At 30.3% G+C, this 21144-nt stretch overlaps 1 protein-coding gene across 1 annotated transcript; it reads right to left on the bottom strand.

The window, feature by feature from the left end:
* Nucleotides 1-10637: 10637 nt before the first annotated feature.
* On the bottom strand, nucleotides 10638-11975 carry LOC139500124 (uncharacterized). The gene has a single exon (XM_071288862.1). It carries the CDS (start codon nucleotides 11973-11975, stop codon nucleotides 10638-10640), a length of 1338 nt encoding a protein of 445 aa, XP_071144963.1.
* Between the last annotated feature and the right edge of the window lie 9169 nt (nucleotides 11976-21144).

Raw genomic sequence — 21144 nt, 5'->3', positions numbered from 1 at the left:
CAAGAAAGACCTATTAATAGGTATAAATAAATACCAAAGTAAAAGTTAAAAACTAATGACCAACAACGTACCTATTTGTAAAGAGATCACTAAAAACCAAAATCTATATTTAAAAAACAATATTAATGAACAAAAACGTATCTCTTTTTGAAGAGATCACTAAAAACCAAAATACATATTTAAAAAGGATTGACGAGAATGACCTATTAATAGATATTAATGAATACCAAATTAAAAGTTAAATCTAATGACCACCAATGTACGTCTATGGTTAAGGGTTCACTGAAAACCAAAATACATGTTATAAAAAATATAGACTAGAAAGACCTCATAATAGATAAAAATAAATACCAAATTAAAAGTTAAATATGAATGACTAACAACGTACATCTTATTAAAGAGATCACTAAAGACCCAAATCCATGTTTAAAAAAACATAGACTAACAAGACCTATTAATAGGTATAAATAAAAACCAAAGAAAAAGTTAAATATTAATGACCAACAACGTACCCCTTTTTAAAGAGATCACTAAAAACCAAAATACACGTTTAAAAAAAACAGAGACAAGAAAGACCTATTAATAGGTTTAAATAAACAGCAAGGAAAAAGTTAAATATTAATGACCAACAACGTACCTCTTTTAAAAGAGATCACTGAAAACCAAAATACATGTTAAAAAAACATAGACAAGAAAGACCTATTAATAGGTATAAATAAATACCAAAGTAAAAGTTAAAAACTAATGACCAACAACGTACCTATTTGTAAAGAAATCACTAAAAACCAAAATCTATCTTTAAAAAAACAATATTAATGAACAACAACGTACTTCTTTTTAAAGAGATCACAAAAAACCAAAATACATATTTAAAAAGGATTGACGAGAATGACCTATTGATAGATATTAATGAATACCAAATTAAAAGTTAAATCTAATGACCACCAATGTACGTCTATGGTTAAGGGTTCACTGCCAAATTAAAAGTTAAATATGAATGATTAACAACGTACATCTTATCAAAGAGATCACTATAGACCCAAATACATGTTTAAAAAAACATAGACTAACAAGACCTATTAATAGGTATAAATAAAAACCAAAGAAAAAGTTAAATATTAATGACCAACAACGTACCTCTTTTTAAAGAGATCACTAAAAAACAAAATACATGTTTAAAAAAACATAGACAAGAAAGACCTATTAATAGGTTTAAATAAACACCAAAGAAAAAGTTAAATATTAATGACCAACAACGTACCTCTTTTTAAAGAGATCACTGAAAACCAAAATACATGTTAAAAAAACATAGACAAGAAAGACCTATCAATAGGTATAAATAAATACGAAAGTAAAAGTTAAAAACTTTGACCAAATGTCCAACAACGTACCTATTTGTGAAGAGATAACTAAAAACCAAAATACATATTTAAAAAATAATATTAATGAACAACAACGTACCTCTTTTTAAAGAGATCACTAAAAACCAAAATACATGTTTAAAAAAACATAAACTAACAAGACCTATTAAACCAAAGAAAAAGTTAGATTATTAATAACCAACAACGTACCTCTTTTTAAAGAGATCACTAAAAACCAAAATACCTATTTAAAAAGGATTGACGAGAATGACCTATTAATAGATATTAATGAATACCAAATTAAAAGTTAAATCTAATGACCACCAATATACGTCTATGGTTAAGGGTTCACTGAAAACCAAAATACATGTTATAAAAAATATAGACTAGAAAGACCTCATAAATAGATAAAAATAAATACCAAATTAAAAGTAAAATATGAATGACTAACAACGTACATCTTATTAAAGAGATCACTAAAGACCCAAATCCATGTTTAAAAAAACATAGACTAACAAGACCTATTAATAGGTATAAATAAACACCAAGGAAAAAGTTAAATATTATTGACCAACAACGTACCTCTTTTTAAAGAGATCACTGAAAACCAAAATACATGTTAAAAAAGCATAGACAAGAAAAACCTATGAATAGGTATAAATAAATACCAAAGAAAAAGTTAAATATTAATGACCAACAACGTACCTCTTTTTAAAGAGATCACTAAAAACCAAAATACATGTTTCAAAAAACAGAGACAAGAAAGACCTATCAATAGGTTTAAATAAACACCAAAGAAAAAGTTAAATATTAATGACCAACAACGTACCTCTTTTTAAAGAGATCACTGAAAACCAAAATACATGTTAAAAAAACATAGACAAGAAAGACCTATTAATAGGTATAAATAAATACCAAAGTAAAAGTTAAAAACTAATGACCAACAACGTACCTATTTGTAAAGAGATCACTAAAAACCAAAATCTATCTTTAAAAAAACAATATTATTGAACAACAACTTTTTAAAGAGATCACTAAAAACCAAAATACATATTTAAAAAGGATTGACGAGAATGACCTATTAATAGATATTAATGAATACCCAATTAAAAGTTAAATCTAATGACCACCAATGTACGTCTATGGTTAAGGGTTCACTGAAAACCAAAATACATGTTATAAAAAATATAGACTAGAAAGACCTCATAAATAGATAAAAATAAATACCAAATTAAAAGTTAAATATGAATGACTAACAACGTACATCTTATTAAAGAGATCACTAAAGACCCAAATCCATGTTTAAAAAAAACATAGACTAACTAACAAGACCTATTAATAGGTATAAATAAAAACCAAAGAAAAAGTTAAATATTAATGACCAACAACGTACCCCTTTTTAAAGAGATCACTAAAAACCAAAATACATGTTAAAAAAACATAGACAAGAAAGACCTTTTAATAGGTATAAATAAATACCAAAGTAAAAGTTAAAAACTAATGACCAACAACGTACCTATTTGTAAAGAGATAACTAAAAACCAAAATCTATCTTTAAAAAAAACAATATTAATGAACAACAACGTACCTCTTTTTAAAGAGTTCACTAAAAACCAAAATACATATTTAAAAAGGATTGACGAGAATGACCTATTAATAGATATCAATGAATACCAAATTAAAAGTTAAATCTAATAACCACCAATGTACATCTATGGTTAAGGTTTCACTGAAAACCAAAATACATGTTATAAAAAATATAGACTAGAAAGACTTCATAATAGATAAAAATAAATACCAAATTTAAAGTTAAATATGAATGACTAACAACGTACATCTTATTAAAGAGATCACTAAAGACCCAAATACATGTTTAAAAAAACATAGACTAACAAGACCTATTATTAGGTATAAATAAAAACCAAAGAAAAAGTTAAATATTAAGACCAACAACGTACCTCTTTTTAAAGAGATCATTAAAAACCAAAATACATGTTTAAAAAAACAGAGACAAGAAAGACCTATTAATAGGTTTAAATCAACACCAAAGAAAAAGTTGAATATTAATGACCAACAACGTACCTATTTTTAAAGAGATCACTGAAAACCAAAATACATGTTAAAAAAACATAGACAAGAAAGACCTATTAATAGGTATAAATAAATACCAAAGTAAAAGTTAAAAACTAATGACCAACAACGTACCTATTTGTAAAGAGATCACTAAAAACCAAAATCTATCTTTAAAAAACAATATTTATGAACAACAACGTACCTCTTTTTAAAGAGATCACTAAAAACCAAAATACCTATTTAAAAAGGATTGACGAGAATGACCTATTAATAGATATTAATGAATACCAAATTAAAAGTTTAATCTAATGACCACCAATGTACGTCTATGGTTAAGGGTTCACTGAAAACCAAAATACATGTTATAAAAAATATAGACTAGAAAGACCTCATAAATAGATAAAAATAAATACCAAATTAAAAGTTAAATATGAATGACTAACAACGTACATCTTATTAAAGAGATCACTAAAGACCCAAATCCATGTTTAAAAAAACATAGACTAACAAGACCTATTAATAGGTATAAATAAAAACCAAAGAAAAAGTTAAATATTAATGACCAACAACGTACCCCTTTTTAAAGAGATCACTAAAAACCAAAATACATGTTTAAAAAACCAGAGACAAGAAAGACCTATTAATAGGTTTAAATAAACACCAAGAGCAAAGTTAAATATTAATGACCAACAACGTACCTCTTTTTAAAGAGATCACTGAAAACCAAAATACATGTTAAAAAACATAGACAAGAAAGACCTATTAATAGGTATAAATAAATACCAAAGTAAAAGTTAAAAACTAATGACCAACAACGTACCTATTTGTAAAGAGATCACTAAAAACCAAAATACATGTTTAAAAAAACAGAGATAGACTAACAAGACCTATTAATAGGTATAAATAAAAACCAAAGAAAAAGTTAAATATTAATGACCAACAACGTACCTCTTTTTAAAGAGATCACTAAAAAACAAAATACATGTTTAAAAAAACGGAGACAAGAAAGACCTATTAAAAGGTTTAAATAAACACCAAAGAAAAAGTTAAATATTAATGACCAACAACGTACCTCTTTTTAAAGAGATCACTGAAAACCAAAATACATGTTAAAAAAACATAGACAAGAAAGACCTATCAATAGGTATAAATAAATACGAAAGTAAAAGTTAAAAACTTTGACCAAATGTCCAACAACGTACCTATTTGTAAAGAGATCACTAAAAACCAAAATACATATTTAAAAAATAATATTAATGAACAACAACGTACCTCTTTTTAAAGAGATCACTAAAAACCAAAATACATGTTTAAAAAAACATAAACTGACAAGACCTATTAAACCAAAGAAAAAGTTAGATTATTAATAACCAACAACGTACCTCTTTTTAAAGAGATCACTAAAAACCAAAATACCTATTTAAAAAGGATTGACGAGAATGACCTGTTAATAGATATTAATGAATATCAAATTAAAAGTTAAATCTAATGACCACCAATATACGTCTATGGTTAAGGGTTCACTGAAAACCAAAATACATGTTATAAAAAATATAGACTAGAAAGACCTCATAAATAGATAAAAATAAATACCAAATTAAAAGTTAAATATGAATGACTAACAACGTACATCTTATTAAAGAGATCACTAAAGACCCAAATCCATGTTTAAAAAAACATAGACTAACAAGACCTATTATTAGGTATAAATAAAAACCAAAGAAAAAGTTAAATATTAATGAACAACAACGTACCTCTTTTTAAAGAGATCACTAAAAACCAAAATACATGTTTAAAAAAACTGAGACAAGAAAGACTATTAATAGGTTTAAATAAACACCAAGGAAAAAGTTAAATATTAATGACCAACAACGTACCTCTTTTTAAAGAGATCACTGAAAACCAAAATACATGTAAAAAAAACATAGACAAGAAAGACCTATTAATAGGTATAAATAATAGAGATTATAAAAATTTCATATTTTCAATAATCTGGTTTAATTCAATCAAATATTTGTGTGGGTGTGTGGGTGTTGCAGCCTGTAGCTCATTGCCATATTCGGCATGGCCATAGAGGGCGCTCGCAGCTTGAATCAGAATTTTGGAATTCCCGTATCAGCTTGAATTAGAATTTTAGAATTCCCGAATCGGGCACTTGTTAATTTGCTGTCGACTAGAAAGCAGGTGTTACACAAATTAGTTAAACTTTTAAAAGAAAAAGAAAAGATGCCAAACAAGAGAAATGCTGTAGGATCGCCATCAAGGGCCATAGGAAAGAAGAGAAGAACGGCTAACAGGACAGGTGGACAGATAATGCAGAACCAGGAAATAACCCAAAAGAAGGACGGAGCTGGCCGGAGAAGAATTGCAAAGAAAAAACAAGGGGTCGGACACGTGGTGGCAGAAGGACCGGTGGAAACTACTGATTTTTCATCAGGTAATGAGTCGGAGGAGGATGCACGAGCGTTCACCTCTTTAAGGCACGACCCGTTACACAAAAACTTTGAAATTGCAAATAATTCCATTGATTTCACTCCTTCACAAGAATCTAGCATTCATGACACAGTGGGGGAACACGTGCCTTTTAAAATTAAGGAAAAAATTTGGGAGGGAAAGTTTATTGAGCTGCATTCTCTTTTGAGAACGCAAAAAGCAATGGAAGAGGTGGACGAGGGCGATTTGAAATTAAAAAGGGGAAAAATTTGCATTGAAAAAAGATCGTCGAGTGTTAATTTGTCCATAAATGAATGGACTTCAGCATTCATGGTTTTTATGAGTGTCTACATTGAGAAATACTGCACACGGGCACAGGAATTGTTAAAATATATGCGCGATATAAGACTAGCGGCAACGAGGTCAGAAAACTGGGCCACCTATGACGAGCAATTTAGGCTGAAAATAGAGAAGAATCCAAATTTATCTTGGGGAAATATACACGGTGAATATTGGCTATTACACATCACATCTCCCATAGTACAAAACAGCGTGTCAGTGCAATCACAGGGTTAAAGGACAAATACACAACATCCGCTAATCTGATGATTATAAATTCCTAACTGTCAGTATTAATTATAAGCCGATTCAACTATAAATTAGTGATAACGTATAATGTAAACATAACCAGACAAGGTCGTTAAACACTTCCATTTGTTTGTTGTTAACATAACAATCCTCCCCCTTTTAATTAAGATGATCAAGATAAACAAGATTAATCTCCAGTGAATGAAAGCAATAAATTCAATTTGCACTCAATTGAACTAAATAGCTACAAGTTTTAATGTTCAATTATGAAATGCTAAACCTACAGTTATATCACTGCACTAACTTAATTAACCACAATTATTTACAGTCATATATGTTTTCAATAAGTCTCTCTCAGTCTGGTGCCTTTCTTACTCTTTATGTGCGGTGCATAACTATAGTATCATTAGCATCTTCAATTGTTTTATTTTCGGTTATTTTAGTTTGTTCGGATTCATTGTTATTTTCAGATTTTTCGCTATCGCAAGTGAATTACATGTTGGTTAGGTTATTAATTCAGTGTAAATATCAGATATGGTAATTTCAAGTATGTTTGGTATGTTTTTATTTTCCTGCGGTATGAAGTTACGAATCTGAAAAATATGTCACTTCTAGATAAGTTACTGTTCCGAGTTTATGAACGATAGCTCCTTGTTTCCACTTGTTATTGTCTCTATAGTCTCTTTAAGATTTGAACTCCCTACTGGATGCAAAAAGAATATTTGTTTTTACCATCTCCCCATTTTATTATTATTCTCTGTGGAGCTATTGATTTGACATATTTAGAATTGACATCAAATGGTTTAATTGAAAAGGAAAAAATGGTCTACCCTACGTAACCAGGCTTTATTTAAAAAGGTTATTATAATATGGCCTTTATTGCTACAGTGCGATACTGGCATGTTGCACCCTTGAATGTGGGTGCAATAATAGAACAGAACAGAAAAAGAGTAATTTAGTGGCCAAAAATCTTTGTTACGGAAAAGAGGGGTAAAGCTATATTACATGAGAACATTAGGGCAAGTGAAGTGTTTTTATACAAAACAAATGGAACTTATTTGTCACAAACTGGAAATCAGGTTTTCTTGAATAATATACAAGGGTTTGTGTAGGGGGGAGTCGGTCCTACGCACAACATAATCAACTTTTCCTTAGAGTCAATAAAGAAAATTTTGTGGAGGTGAGAACCCATGTCAGATTTGGAAGCTGACTTGGGCTCTCATGTGGCGGTCCAGGGAGACTGGTAGTGATTGGGGGATTATTTCACTCGGCCCTTGCTCTGGGCCTGACAAGTTATAAAATTTGCAGGTTTGGAAAATGTGGTTAGTGGTAACGGTGTGGTCTACAGATGGGTGACTCTGGGACCTCCTCCACCTCATCTCATAGAGGGGAGGCCTACACCTGCCAACAGGTGGGGCGCTAACTGGAGCATTGGTAATACGAGTGTTTTCCCCGGTCACTCCCCATGGTAGGTGGTGGTGTAACCGTGTTTAACTACCAGGGGTTTTATGACACTATGTCAACATAGGTCAGCTGATAGCCATTGTGTGTAGGTAATCAGTAGTCCCCCTGGCGCCTCAACAAAATATCATAGAATACTCTGTAGCCAAAGTATTGCCAAAAAGTAAAAAATGTATATTCTAGTCATGAAAATGTAAATACAAGTTGGTGTAATAAATGTATGTTTAATTCAAAGGATTGTTTTGTATAAGTTGTATATGAATTAGAGGATGGAACCTCTACACAAATGAGTATAATACACAGAAAGTCTTTAGTTAGTATTTGGTATTTGTGAATTATAATTCACAACAGAAAAAGGGAGACAACTCTTGATTAAGTTTTAGTATGTTTAGAAAATACGTCGACAACTCTGGATCGTTGTTTTTCATCTCATTGTTATTCGTTCAGTATTGAAATAGGGTCTTCATATATGAGTATTGCAATTAATAGAGATTATAAAAATTTCATATTTTCAATAATCTGGTTTAATTCAATCAAATATTTGTGTGGGTGTGTGGGTGTTGCAGCCTGTAGCTCATTGCCATATTCGGCATGGCCATAGAGGGCGCTCGCAGCTTGAATCAGAATTTTGGAATTCCCGTATCAGCTTGAATTAGAATTTTAGAATTCCCGAATCGGGCACTTGTTAATTTGCTGTCGACTAGAAAGCAGGTGTTACACAAATTAGTTAAACTTTTAAAACCCGCCCGCCCTCCCTATGAGAATAGTTGCTGCTGTTTTTGTTTTATATTTTCAGGCATCTGTTTGCTGTATTTGATTGGCATATTATGGTTACCAGTATCCAAGCAGGACCTTCATAGTATTAGACCAATACAGGATAATTTCGAATAAACTTGCGTTTCTATGAATTGGACATTTCCGTTATTAAGCACTTTATTAACATATTATGGACTATTGTGATTTGAGCATCCAGCATTAATTTTAGTTTTTATTAATTAACAATTATATTAATTGGAACGAAAACAAGACATTTTTAAAAAATCAATTATCTTCTTTTATCCTAAGGCGCAGAGTCAATTTTGAATGGGGGGAGGTCCAGGGAGACTGGTAGTGATTGGGGGATTATTTCACTCGGCCCTTGCTCTGGGCCTGACAAGTTATAAAATTTGCAGGTTTGGAAAATGTGGTTAGTGGTAACGGTGTGGTCTACAGATGGGTGACTCTGGGACCTCCTCCACCTCATCTCATAGAGGGGAGGCCTACACCTGCCAACAGGTGGGGCGCTAACTGGAGCATTGGTAATACGAGTGTTTTCCCCGGTCACTCCCCATGGTAGGTGGTGGTGTAACCGTGTTTCAATAAATCGTTGTCAAAGCCTATCCCAGCACCCCAACTCCATAGATCATAAGGTGTTTCGAACATCTATTTAGACCAATTAGAATTAACTAATTGACCATGGCCATGTCCATCGTCAGGAGCCCAAGCCATTGCATAGTGACACTTATTATAAAAATACTGTAATTTTTATTAGGGGCTCGACACCTCATGATCTGTTTTATATTTTTCTATACTCTTTATCTACTTAACTTTGTTTATCAATTTAACGAACAAAGTTTAGAAACTATTTTCATAATCTGCAACATATCAATTACCCAGAGTTGCTGATGTTACTGTGTCTTTCAAGTTTTTATGCATACGGAAAGCAAACAGAGGTCTTTTATCAAATAAAATATTTCAATAAATCGTTGTCAAAGCCTATCCCAGCACCCCAACTCCATAGATCATAAGGTGTTTCGAACATCTATTTCAATAAATCGTTGTCAAAGCCTATCCCAGCACCCCAACTCCATAGATCATAAGGTGTTTCGAACATCTATTTAGACCAATTAGAATTCACTAATTGATCACGGCCATGTCCATCGTCAGGAGCCCAAGCCATTGCATAGTGACACTTATTATAAAAATACTGTACTTTTTATTAGGGGCTCGACACCTCATGATCTGTCTGACTCATATTTTTCTATACTCTTTATCTACTTAACCTTGTTTATCAATTTAACGAACAAAATATAGAATCTTTTTTCATAGTCTGCAACATATTAATTATTCAGAGTTGCTGATGTTACTATGTCTTTCAAGTTTTTATGCCTACGGAAGGCAAACAGAGGTCTTTTATCAAATAACAGTTTTGCCTCTTCGTCATCCTTTAATTTATCCCAGTGTTTTAAGATATTGTTCTTTATGTGTGATTTCTGTCTTGAAAACACTGTGGAGAATACCAAGGGAGGCGACTGTAATACAGATTTGGGCTTTACCATTAATGTATCTATTCTTTGTTTTGCAGTCACTTCCTGCATAACAGTTTTAATTTCATTTTTTGGATATCCCCTTTTAATAAGGCGCTCAGAAAATAACGCATATTGTGTTTGCAAATCTACTGGATCGTTCGTACATCTCTTAAAGCGAAGCATTTCTCCTTTAATTATGCCTCTGAAAGTAGAGGATGGGTGGTATGAGGATCTCTCTAAATACTGATAATTTTCAGTCTTTTTTCGGAATGTCGTGAGGTCTAAGATTCCTGTTTCTCTAAATCTTAGACCTTTGAATACCAGCACATCTAAAAACTGCATTTTAGTTTGTGATTTCTCGTGTGTAAATTTTAGAAGTGCATGTTGTCTGTTAGCATGTTCAAAGAATTGTGATATTTCATCATCTGTACCTTCATTGTAAATAAAAAAAGCCATCGTCCCTAAACCTGTAGAGACTTGATATTTTCTGTTTATGTTGAAAAGTCCTTAAAATACTATTTAAGACTTCATAAACTCTCAGATCCGTAATTTCAGGTGATAAACTATTTCCCATTGGAACTCCAGTTGAAGTTTTATAAAATTTACCATTGAACATAAATTCATTATTTTCAAGAACTATCTTAAGAAGTTCCAATATATATCGCAACGGAGGCAAAAGTATCGTATGTTTACATTTAATTATCGTAGGCCAAGCATGCTTGACTGCGTCAATCATTTCTACATGGGACATATTGTTGTACATTTCTTTTATGTCAAAACTGACTAAGTAGGCGTCAGGTTTTACCTGCAATTTCTCAATAATATTTATAAATTGTAATGAGTCCCTTAAATGTGTTTCTTGTTTTAATACTGCTGGAAGCATGAATTTATCCAAATACTGCCCTATTCTCTCTAAAACAGTACCCGATAATGAAACAATAGGCCTTCCTTGAATTCTGACATTTTTATACAGCGTAGGATTCTGTTGAACGCTTTCTATTAGTTCAGGATCAAGTTTGTGCAATTTAGGCAGAAGATACAACCTTCCTGGTTTGAGATCTCTCTTAGCAGAAAGATATTTAAAGGTGATTTCATCCATGACCCCTTTTCTATGCATTTCAAAGATAATAGTATTGATTTTCTGGTTAGTCTCTATAATGTTTAATTTTGCAATTTCCATGAAGTGAGTAGCACTACTTAATTGCCTCAGACCTTCATTTATATATTCTGTTTTATCCCAGATCACTGTGGTGTTATTTTTATCTGCTTTTCGAATTACTATTTTTTCGTTTCGTTTGAGGGAAGAAATTGCCTTTCTTTCCAGCGTAGTGAGATTATCGTGTGCTTTATTAATTGTTATATTATCTATCTCAACCTTAGTTTTGAATATATATGTCTCAATGGCATTGTTTGCAAGTTCCGGTTTATATCCGGATTTTGTTAAAAAGGGATGACGTTTGAAAATATCACCCTTGTCAAAATGATATTTACATCTTAGTTTTCTTGCAAATTCATTGAAATCTGATGCAATACTAGATTTTGCAAATTTCGTCGAGGGGGACGGTATATATTTTAATCCTTTACTGAGTAACAAAATTTCATCGTCTTTTATTTTTTCAGTGGTGAATATTTTTACATATTCACGTGCTTTTTCAATTGATTTTTTCCTCTTGAGAGAGCGAATCTTTATCTTTCTATTTATCTGATAGAAGGCCTTTTTCATGATAGCCTTTTTTATTTTTTTCCCTCTCTTAAAGTGTCTGTTAGCCATGCTTACAGATCGGAGGAAATCGCCAGAAGGCAGTGTGCAATTCATTTCTTGATGTAATATTGATTCTTTATCAAGCCTGTATGAATTCACCAATCAATCAGATATCAGTTACTCATTAGGAAACTAAATAAGGGGAAGAGGAGAACATCCCTCTAGACATTGCAACCAATCACCATTCATTGCTCTATAAACTGACACGTATACCAGATGTATTTTGACAATTTGACCTTTTAATTTATCAGACACTCAAAAACCATGCATTTTTGTTTTGCAAATCTCAGCACTTATAATCAACTTATTCCACTCACTAAACTCTGACGTATTGGTTTTTACATTTACTTTCTCTTTACTTGTCACAAAATTATTATAACAAATGATTCGTTCACCCGACGAGAGGGCTGCCTAGTTATCCATTTTATTCAGGGCTGCCTGAGAACTCAGTTTGTCCATTTGACAGTTCTTTTGGATACATGTTTTAGTGTGCAAATGGTTTTTTCACTCGAGGTTATCCGTCTCAGGTTGCAAAGTGAGCCCATACCCTCTAAGCATGGGCTGGGCCAGCGCTCAACATGCAGGTATTAAAATTAATTAAATAAAATAATAGAGTGGGTATACTTGAGTTACATATGTTTGACATGGGATGGGCCAGCGCTCAACATGTCACTCGTAGAGAGGTATTTTGAAGTAACATATAATTGTTCTTTGAATTATGCTTCGGGCTCTTGTAAATACTCTCTTTTAAAAGGCTCGCTTTGCTATTAGGTTCACATTGTTTGAGGTTTCATTCAATACTCTACGAGTTATGTTTCTGTTTGATGTATACTAAAGTGGCTCGTGACTTTCTCCTTAAAGTATATGGTGAAAGTTATTTGAAGTCACGGTACCACATCTACACTCTGTCGTCAAGTGCAAGTGCCGCGATAGATGCTCGAATAATGTGAATTTAATTGAGATATGTATTTTATTTTTTATTTTTTAAATACATATCAATTGCTAGCATGTTGCCCGTAACGCCAATTTTATATTTTGTATTTTTTATAATATTATGTTTTTATTACTGTTGTATATATATTATGTCTTGAATACAAGCCTGTGTAATTATATATAATAAATATTAGTCATTCTTAATTGATTTGATTACTTTAGCTTAGGTGGCAATTTGCTATACTTCATCAGTCGTTCTAATTCTGCATCTATGACAGATCTAATCTGTACCGTTACACACATTTAAATCTTAAACAGCTGGAGAAAGTTCATCGCTCGTTCAAATCTTTATCAATAGAAACACGGCTCATAAATGCGTATTAATGTTCATTAATTAAAGTTTATGTAAGTGTTTATTTCCTTGCAGATGCCATTTGTTTACTTTATCTCTTATCTTGACTTATTTATGGAAGTCTGGGAATTGTCTGACCGCAATGTTAATAGTCTATCTTGTTTGATATAAGGCATGTCAATCTTAAGTAACTCCTCCCTTACTTTTCTAGGGTACATTAGAAATTTAGTTAAGTTGCAGTTGTAATTTTTATATGGATTAGATACACATGTTTATTTTTATGCAATATTTTTATTTTGTAATTATTTACCCTCCATCCGCCCCTTACACCTCCGAGATTGTGGTTTGTGCTTTGGCAACATGTGCAGCAATTCGTTTGGGCAATGTAATAATGAATTTCATCCATTCTTTACTTGTCACAAAATTATTATCTGAGTTCTCAGGCAGCCCTGAATAAAATGGATAACTAGGCAGCCCTCTCGTCGGGTGAACGAATCATTTGTTTGTCCATTTGACAGTTCTTTTGGATACATGTTTTAGTGTGCAAATGGTTTTTTCACTCGAGGTTATCCGTCTCAGGTTGCAAAGTGAGCCCATACCCTCTAAGCATGGGCTGGGCCAGCGCTCAACATGCAGGTATTAAAATTAATTAAATAAAATAATAGAGTGGGTATACTTGAGTTACATATGTTTGACATGGGATGGGCCAGCGCTCAACATGTCACTCGTAGAGAGGTATTTTGAAGTAACATATAATTGTTCTTTGAATTATGCTTCGGGCTCTTGTAAATACTCTCTTTTAAAAGGCTCGCTTTGCTATTAGGTTCACATTGTTTGAGGTTTCATTCAATACTCTACGAGTTATGTTTCTGTTTGATGTATACTAAAGTGGCTCGTGACTTTCTCCTTAAAGTATATGGTGAAAGTTATTTGAAGTCACGGTACCACATCTACACTCTGTCGTCAAGTGCAAGTGCCGCGATAGATGCTCGAATAATGTGAATTTAATTGAGATATGTATTTTATTTTTTATTTTTTAAATACATATCAATTGCTAGCATGTTGCCCGTAACGCCAATTTTATATTTTGTATTTTTTATAATATTATGTTTTTATTACTGTTGTATATATATTATGTCTTGAATACAAGCCTGTGTAATTATATATAATAAATATTAGTCATTCTTAATTGATTTGATTACTTTAGCTTAGGTGGCAATTTGCTATACTTCATCAGTCGTTCTAATTCTGCATCTATGACAGATCTAATCTGTACCGTTACACACATTTAAATCTTAAACAGCTGGAGAAAGTTCATCGCTCGTTCAAATCTTTATCAATAGAAACACGGCTCATAAATGCGTATTAATGTTCATTAATTAAAGTTTATGTAAGTGTTTATTTCCTTGCAGATGCCATTTGTTTACTTTATCTCTTATCTTGACTTATTTATGGAAGTCTGGGAATTGTCTGACCGCAATGTTAATAGTCTATCTTGTTTGATATTTCAATAAATCGTTGTCAAAGCCTATCCCAGCACCCCAACTCCATAGATCATAAGGTGTTTCGAACATCTATTTCAATAAATCGTTGTCAAAGCCTATCCCAGCACCCCAACTCCATAGATCATAAGGTGTTTCGAACATCTATTTAGACCAATTAGAATTCACTAATTGATCACGGCCATGTCCATCGTCAGGAGCCCAAGCCATTGCATAGTGACACTTATTATAAAAATACTGTACTTTTTATTAGGGGCTCGACACCTCATGATCTGTCATATATTTCAATAAATCGTTGTCAAAGCCTATCCCAGCACCCCAACTCCATAGATCATAAGGTGTTTCGAACATCTATTTAGACCAATTAGAATTATCTAATTGATCATGGCCATGTCCATCGTCAGGAGCCCAAGCCATTGCATAGTGACACTTATTATAAAAATACTGTAATTTTTCGTCATAAATAGATAAAAATAAATACCAAATTAAAAGTTAAATATGAATGACTAACAACGTACATCTTATTAAAGAGATCACTAAAGACCCAAATCCATGTTTAAAAAAACATAGACTAACAAGACCTATTATTAGGTATAAATAAAAACCAAAGAAAAAGTTAAATATTAATGAACAACAACGTACCTCTTTTTAAAGAGATCACTAAAAACCAAAATACATGTTTAAAAAAACTGAGACAAGAAAGACTATTAATAGGTTTAAATAAACACCAAGGAAAAAGTTAAATATTAATGACCAACAACGTACCTCTTTTTAAAGAGATCACTGAAAACCAAAATACATGTAAAAAAAACATAGACAAGAAAGACCTATTAATAGGTATAAATAAATACCAAAGTAAAAGTTAAAAACTAATGACCAACAACGTACCTATTTGTAAAGAGATCACTAAAAACCAAAATCTATCTTTAAAAAACAATATTAATGAACAACAACGTACCTCTTTTTAAAGAGATCACTAAAAACCAAAATACATATTTAAAAAGGATTGACGAGAATGACCTATTAATAGGTATAAATTAATACCAAAGTAAAAGTTAAAAACTAATGACCAACAACGTACCTATTTGTAAAGAGATCACTAAAAAGCAAAATCTATCTTTAAAAAACATTATTAATAACCAACAACGTACCTCTTTTTAAAGAGATCACTAAAAACCAAAATACCTATTTAAAAAGGATTGACGAGAATGACCTATTAATAGATATTAATGAATACCAAATTAAAAGTTAAATCTAATGACCACCAATATACGTCTATGGTTAAGGGTTCACTGAAAACCAAAATACATGTTATAAAAAATATAGACTAGAAAGACCTCATAAATAGATAAAAATAAATACCAAATTAAAAGTTAAATATGAATGACTAACAACGTACATCTTATTAAAGAGATCACTAAAGACCCAAATCCATGTTTAAAAAAACATAGACTAACAAGACCTATTAACAGGTATCAATAAACACCAAGGAAAAAGTTAAATATTATTGACCAACAACGTACCTCTTTTTAAAGAGATCACTGAACACCAAAATACATGTTCAAAAAGCATAGACAAGAAAGACCTATGAATAGGTATAAATAAATACCAAAGAAAAAGTTAAATATTAATGACCAACAACGTACCTCTTTTTAAAGAGATCACTAAAAACCAAAATACATGTTTCAAAAAACAGAGACAAGAAAGACCTATCAATAGGTTTAAATAAACACCAAAGAAAAAGTTAAATATTAATGACCAACAACGTACCTCTTTTTAAAGAGATCACTGAAAACCAAAATACATGTTAAAAAAACATAGACAAGAAAGACCTATTAATAGGTAGAAATAAATACCAAAGTAAAAGTTAAAAACTAATGACCAACAACGTACCTATTTGTAAAGAGATCACTAAAAACCAAAATCTATCTTTAAAAAAACGATATTAATTAACAACAACGTTCCCCTTTTTGAAGAGATCACTAAAAACCAAAATACATATTTAAAAAGGATTGACGAGAATGACCTATTAATAGATATTAATGAATACCAAATTAAAAGCTAAATCTAATGACCACCAATGTACGTCTATGGTTAAGGGTTCACTGAAAACAAAATACATGTTATAAAAACATAGACTAGAAAGACCTCATAAATAGATAAAAATAAATACCAAATTAAAAGTTAAATATGAATGACTAACAACGTACATCTTATTAAAGAGATCACTTAAGACCCAAATCCATGTTTAAAAAAACATAGACTAACAAGACCTATTAATAGGTATAAATAAAAACCAAAGGAAAAGTTAAATATTAATGACCAACAACGTACCCCTTTTTAAAGAGATCACTAAAAACCAAAATACATGTTTAAAAAAACAGAGACAAGAAAGACCTATTAATAGGTCTAAATAAACACCAAAGAAAAAGTTAAATATTAATGACCAACAACGTACCTCTTTTTAAAGAGATCACTGAAAACCAAAATACATGTTAAAAAAACATAGACAAGAAAGACCTATTAATAGGTATAAATAAAGACCAAAGTAAAAGTTAAAAACTAATGACCAACAACGTACCTATTTATAAAGAGATCACTAAAAACCAAAATCTATCTTTAAAAAAACAATATTATTGAACAACAACTTTTTAAAGAGATCACTAAAAACCAAAATACATATTTAAAAAGGATTGACGAGAATGACCTATTAATAGATATTAATGAATACCAAATTAAAAGTTAAATCTAATGACCACCAATGTACGTCTATGGTTAAGGGTTCACTGAAAACCAAAATACATGTTATAAAAAATATAGACTAGAAAGACCTCATAAATAGATAAAAATAAATACAAAATTAAAAGTTAAATATGAATGACTAACAACGTACATCTTATTAAAGAGATCACTAAAGACCCAAATCCATGTTTAAAAAAAACATAGACTAACTAACAAGACCTATTAATAGGTATAAATAAAAACCAAAGAAAAAGTTAAATATTAATGACCAACAACGTACCCCTTTTTAAAGAGATCACTAAAAACCAAAATACATGTTAAAAAAACATAGACAAGAAAGACCTATTAATAGGTATAAATAAATAGCAAAGTAAAAGTTAAAAACTAATGACCAACAACGTACCTATTTGTAAAGAGATAACTAAAAACCAAAATCTATCTTTAAAAAAAACAATATTAATGAACAACAACGTACCTCTTTTTAAAGAGATCACTAAAAACCAAAATACATATTTAAAAAGGATTGACGAGAATGACCTATTAATAGATATCAATGAATACCAAATTAAAAGTTAAATCTAATGACCACCAATGTACATCTATGGTTAAGGGTTCACTGAAAACCAAAATACATGTTATAAAAAATATAGACTAGAAAGACCTCATAATAGATAAAAATAAATACCAAATTAAAAGTTAAATATGAATGACTAACAACGTACCTATTTGTAAAGAGATCACTAAAAACCAAAATCTATCTTTAAAAAACAATATTAATGAACAACAACGTACCTCTTTTTAAAGAGATCACTAAAAACCAAAATACATATTTAAAAAGGATTGACGAGAATGACCTATTAATAGGTATAAATTAATACCAAAGTAAAAGTTAAAAACTAATGACCAACAACGTACCTATTTGTAAAGAGATCACTAAAAAGCAAAATCTATCTTTAAAAAACATTATTAATAACCAACAACGTACCTCTTTTTAAAGAGATCACTAAAAACCAAAATACCTATTTAAAAAGGATTGACGAGAATGACCTATTAATAGATATTAATGAATACCAAATTAAAAGTTAAATCTAATGACCACCAATATACGTCTATGGTTAAGGGTTCACTGAAAACCAAAATACATGTTATAAAAAATATAGACTAGAAAGACCTCATAAATAGATAAAAATAAATACCAAATTAAAAGTTAAATATGAATGACTAACAACGTACATCTTATTAAAGAGATCACTAAAGACCCAAATCCATGTTTAAAAAAACATAGACTAACAAGACCTATTAACAGGTATCAATAAACACCAAGGAAAAAGTTAAATATTATTGACCAACAACGTACCTCTTTTTAAAGAGATCACTGAACACCAAAATACATGTTCAAAAAGCATAGACAAGAAAGACCTATGAATAGGTATAAATAAATACCAAAGAAAAAGTTAAATATTAATGACCAACAACGTACCTCTTTTTAAAGAGATCACTAAAAACCAAAATACATGTTTCAAAAAACAGAGACAAGAAAGACCTATCAATAGGTTTAAATAAACACCAAAGAAAAAGTTAAATATTAATGACCAACAACGTACCTCTTTTTAAAGAGATCACTGAAAACCAAAATACATGTTAAAAAAACATAGACAAGAAAGACCTATTAATAGGTAGAAATAAATACCAAAGTAAAAGTTAAAAACTAATGACCAACAACGTACCTATTTGTAAAGAGATCACTAAAAACCAAAATCTATCTTTAAAAAAACGATATTAATTAACAACAACGTTCACCTTTTTGAAGAGATCACTAAAAACCAAAATACATATTTAAAAAGGATTGACGAGAATGACCTATTAATAGATATTAATGAATACCAAATTAAAAGCTAAATCTAATGACCACCAATGTACGTCTATGGTTAAGGGTTCACTGAAAACAAAATACATGTTATAAAAACATAGACTAGAAAGACCTCATAAATAGATAAAAATAAATACCAAATTAAAAGTTAAATATGAATGACTAACAACGTACATCTTATTAAAGAGATCACTTAAGACCCAAATCCATGTTTAAAAAAACATAGACTAACAAGACCTATTAATAGGTATAAATAAAAACCAAAGGAAAAGTTAAATATTAATGACCAACAACGTACCCCTTTTTAAAGAGATCACTAAAAACCAAAATACATGTTTAAAAAAACAGAGACAAGAAAGACCTATTAATAGGTCTAAATAAACACCAAAGAAAAAGTTAAATATTAATGACCAACAACGTACCTCTTTTTAAAGAGATCACTGAAAACCAAAATACATGTTAAAAAAACATAGACAAGAAAGACCTATTAATAGGTATAAATAAATACCAAAGTAAAAGTTAAAAACTAATGACCAACAACGTACCTATTTATAAAGAGATCACTAAAAACCAAAATCTATCTTTAAAAAAACAATATTATTGAACAACAACTTTTTAAAGAGATCACTAAAAACCAAAATACATATTTAAAAAGGATTGACGAGAATGACCTATTAATAGATATTAATGAATACCAAATTAAAAGTTAAATCTAATGACCACCAATGTACGTCTATGGTTAAGGGTTCACTGAAAACCAAAATACATGTTATAAAAAATATAGACTAGAAAGACCTCATAAATAGATAAAAATAAATACAAAATTAAAAGTTAAATATGAATGACTAACAACGTACATCTTATTAAAGAGATCACTAAAGACCCAAATCCATGTTTAAAAAAAACATAGACTAACTAACAAGACCTATTAATAGGTATAAATAAAAACCAAAGAAAAAGTTAAATATTAATGACCAACAACGTACCCCTTTTTAAAGAGATCACTAAAAACCAAAATACATGTTAAAAAAACATAGACAAGAAAGACCTATTAATAGGTATAAATAAATAGCAAAGTAAAAGTTAAAAACTAATGACCAACAACGTACCTATTTGTAAAGAGATAACTAAAAACCAAAATCTATCTTTAAAAAAAACAATATTAATGAACAACAACGTACCTCTTTTTAAAGAGATCACTAAAAACCAAAATACATATTTAAAAAGGATTGACGAGAATGACCTATTAATAGATATCAATGAATACCAAATTAAAAGTTAAATCTAATGACCACCAATGTACATCTATGGTTAAGGGTTCACTGAAAACCAAAATACATGTTATAAAAAATATAGACTAGAAAGACCTCATAATAGATAAAAATAAATACCAAATTAAAAGTTAAATATGAATGACTAACAACGTACATCTTATTAAAGAGATCACTAAAGACCCAAATACATGTTTAAAAAAACATAGACTAACAAGACCTATTATTAGGTATAAATAAAAACCAAAGAAAAAGTTAAATATTAATGAACAACAACGTACCTCTTTTTAAAGAGATCACTAAAAACCAAAATACATGTTTAAAAAAACTGAGACAAGAAAAACCTATTAATAGGTTTAAATAAACACCAAGGAAAAAGTTAAATATTAATGACCAACAACGTACCTCTTTTTAAAGAGATCACTGAAAACCAAAATACATGTAAAAAAAACATAGACAAGAAAGACCTATTAATAGGTATAAATAAATACCAAAGTAAAAGTTAAAA

This window comes from Mytilus edulis, chromosome 13 (assembly GCF_963676685.1).
Source record: "Mytilus edulis chromosome 13, xbMytEdul2.2, whole genome shotgun sequence".
NCBI lineage: Eukaryota > Metazoa > Mollusca > Bivalvia > Mytilida > Mytilidae > Mytilus > Mytilus edulis.
Note: the sequence above shows the minus strand (reverse complement) of the source record. Positions and strands in the feature narration are given on the sequence as shown.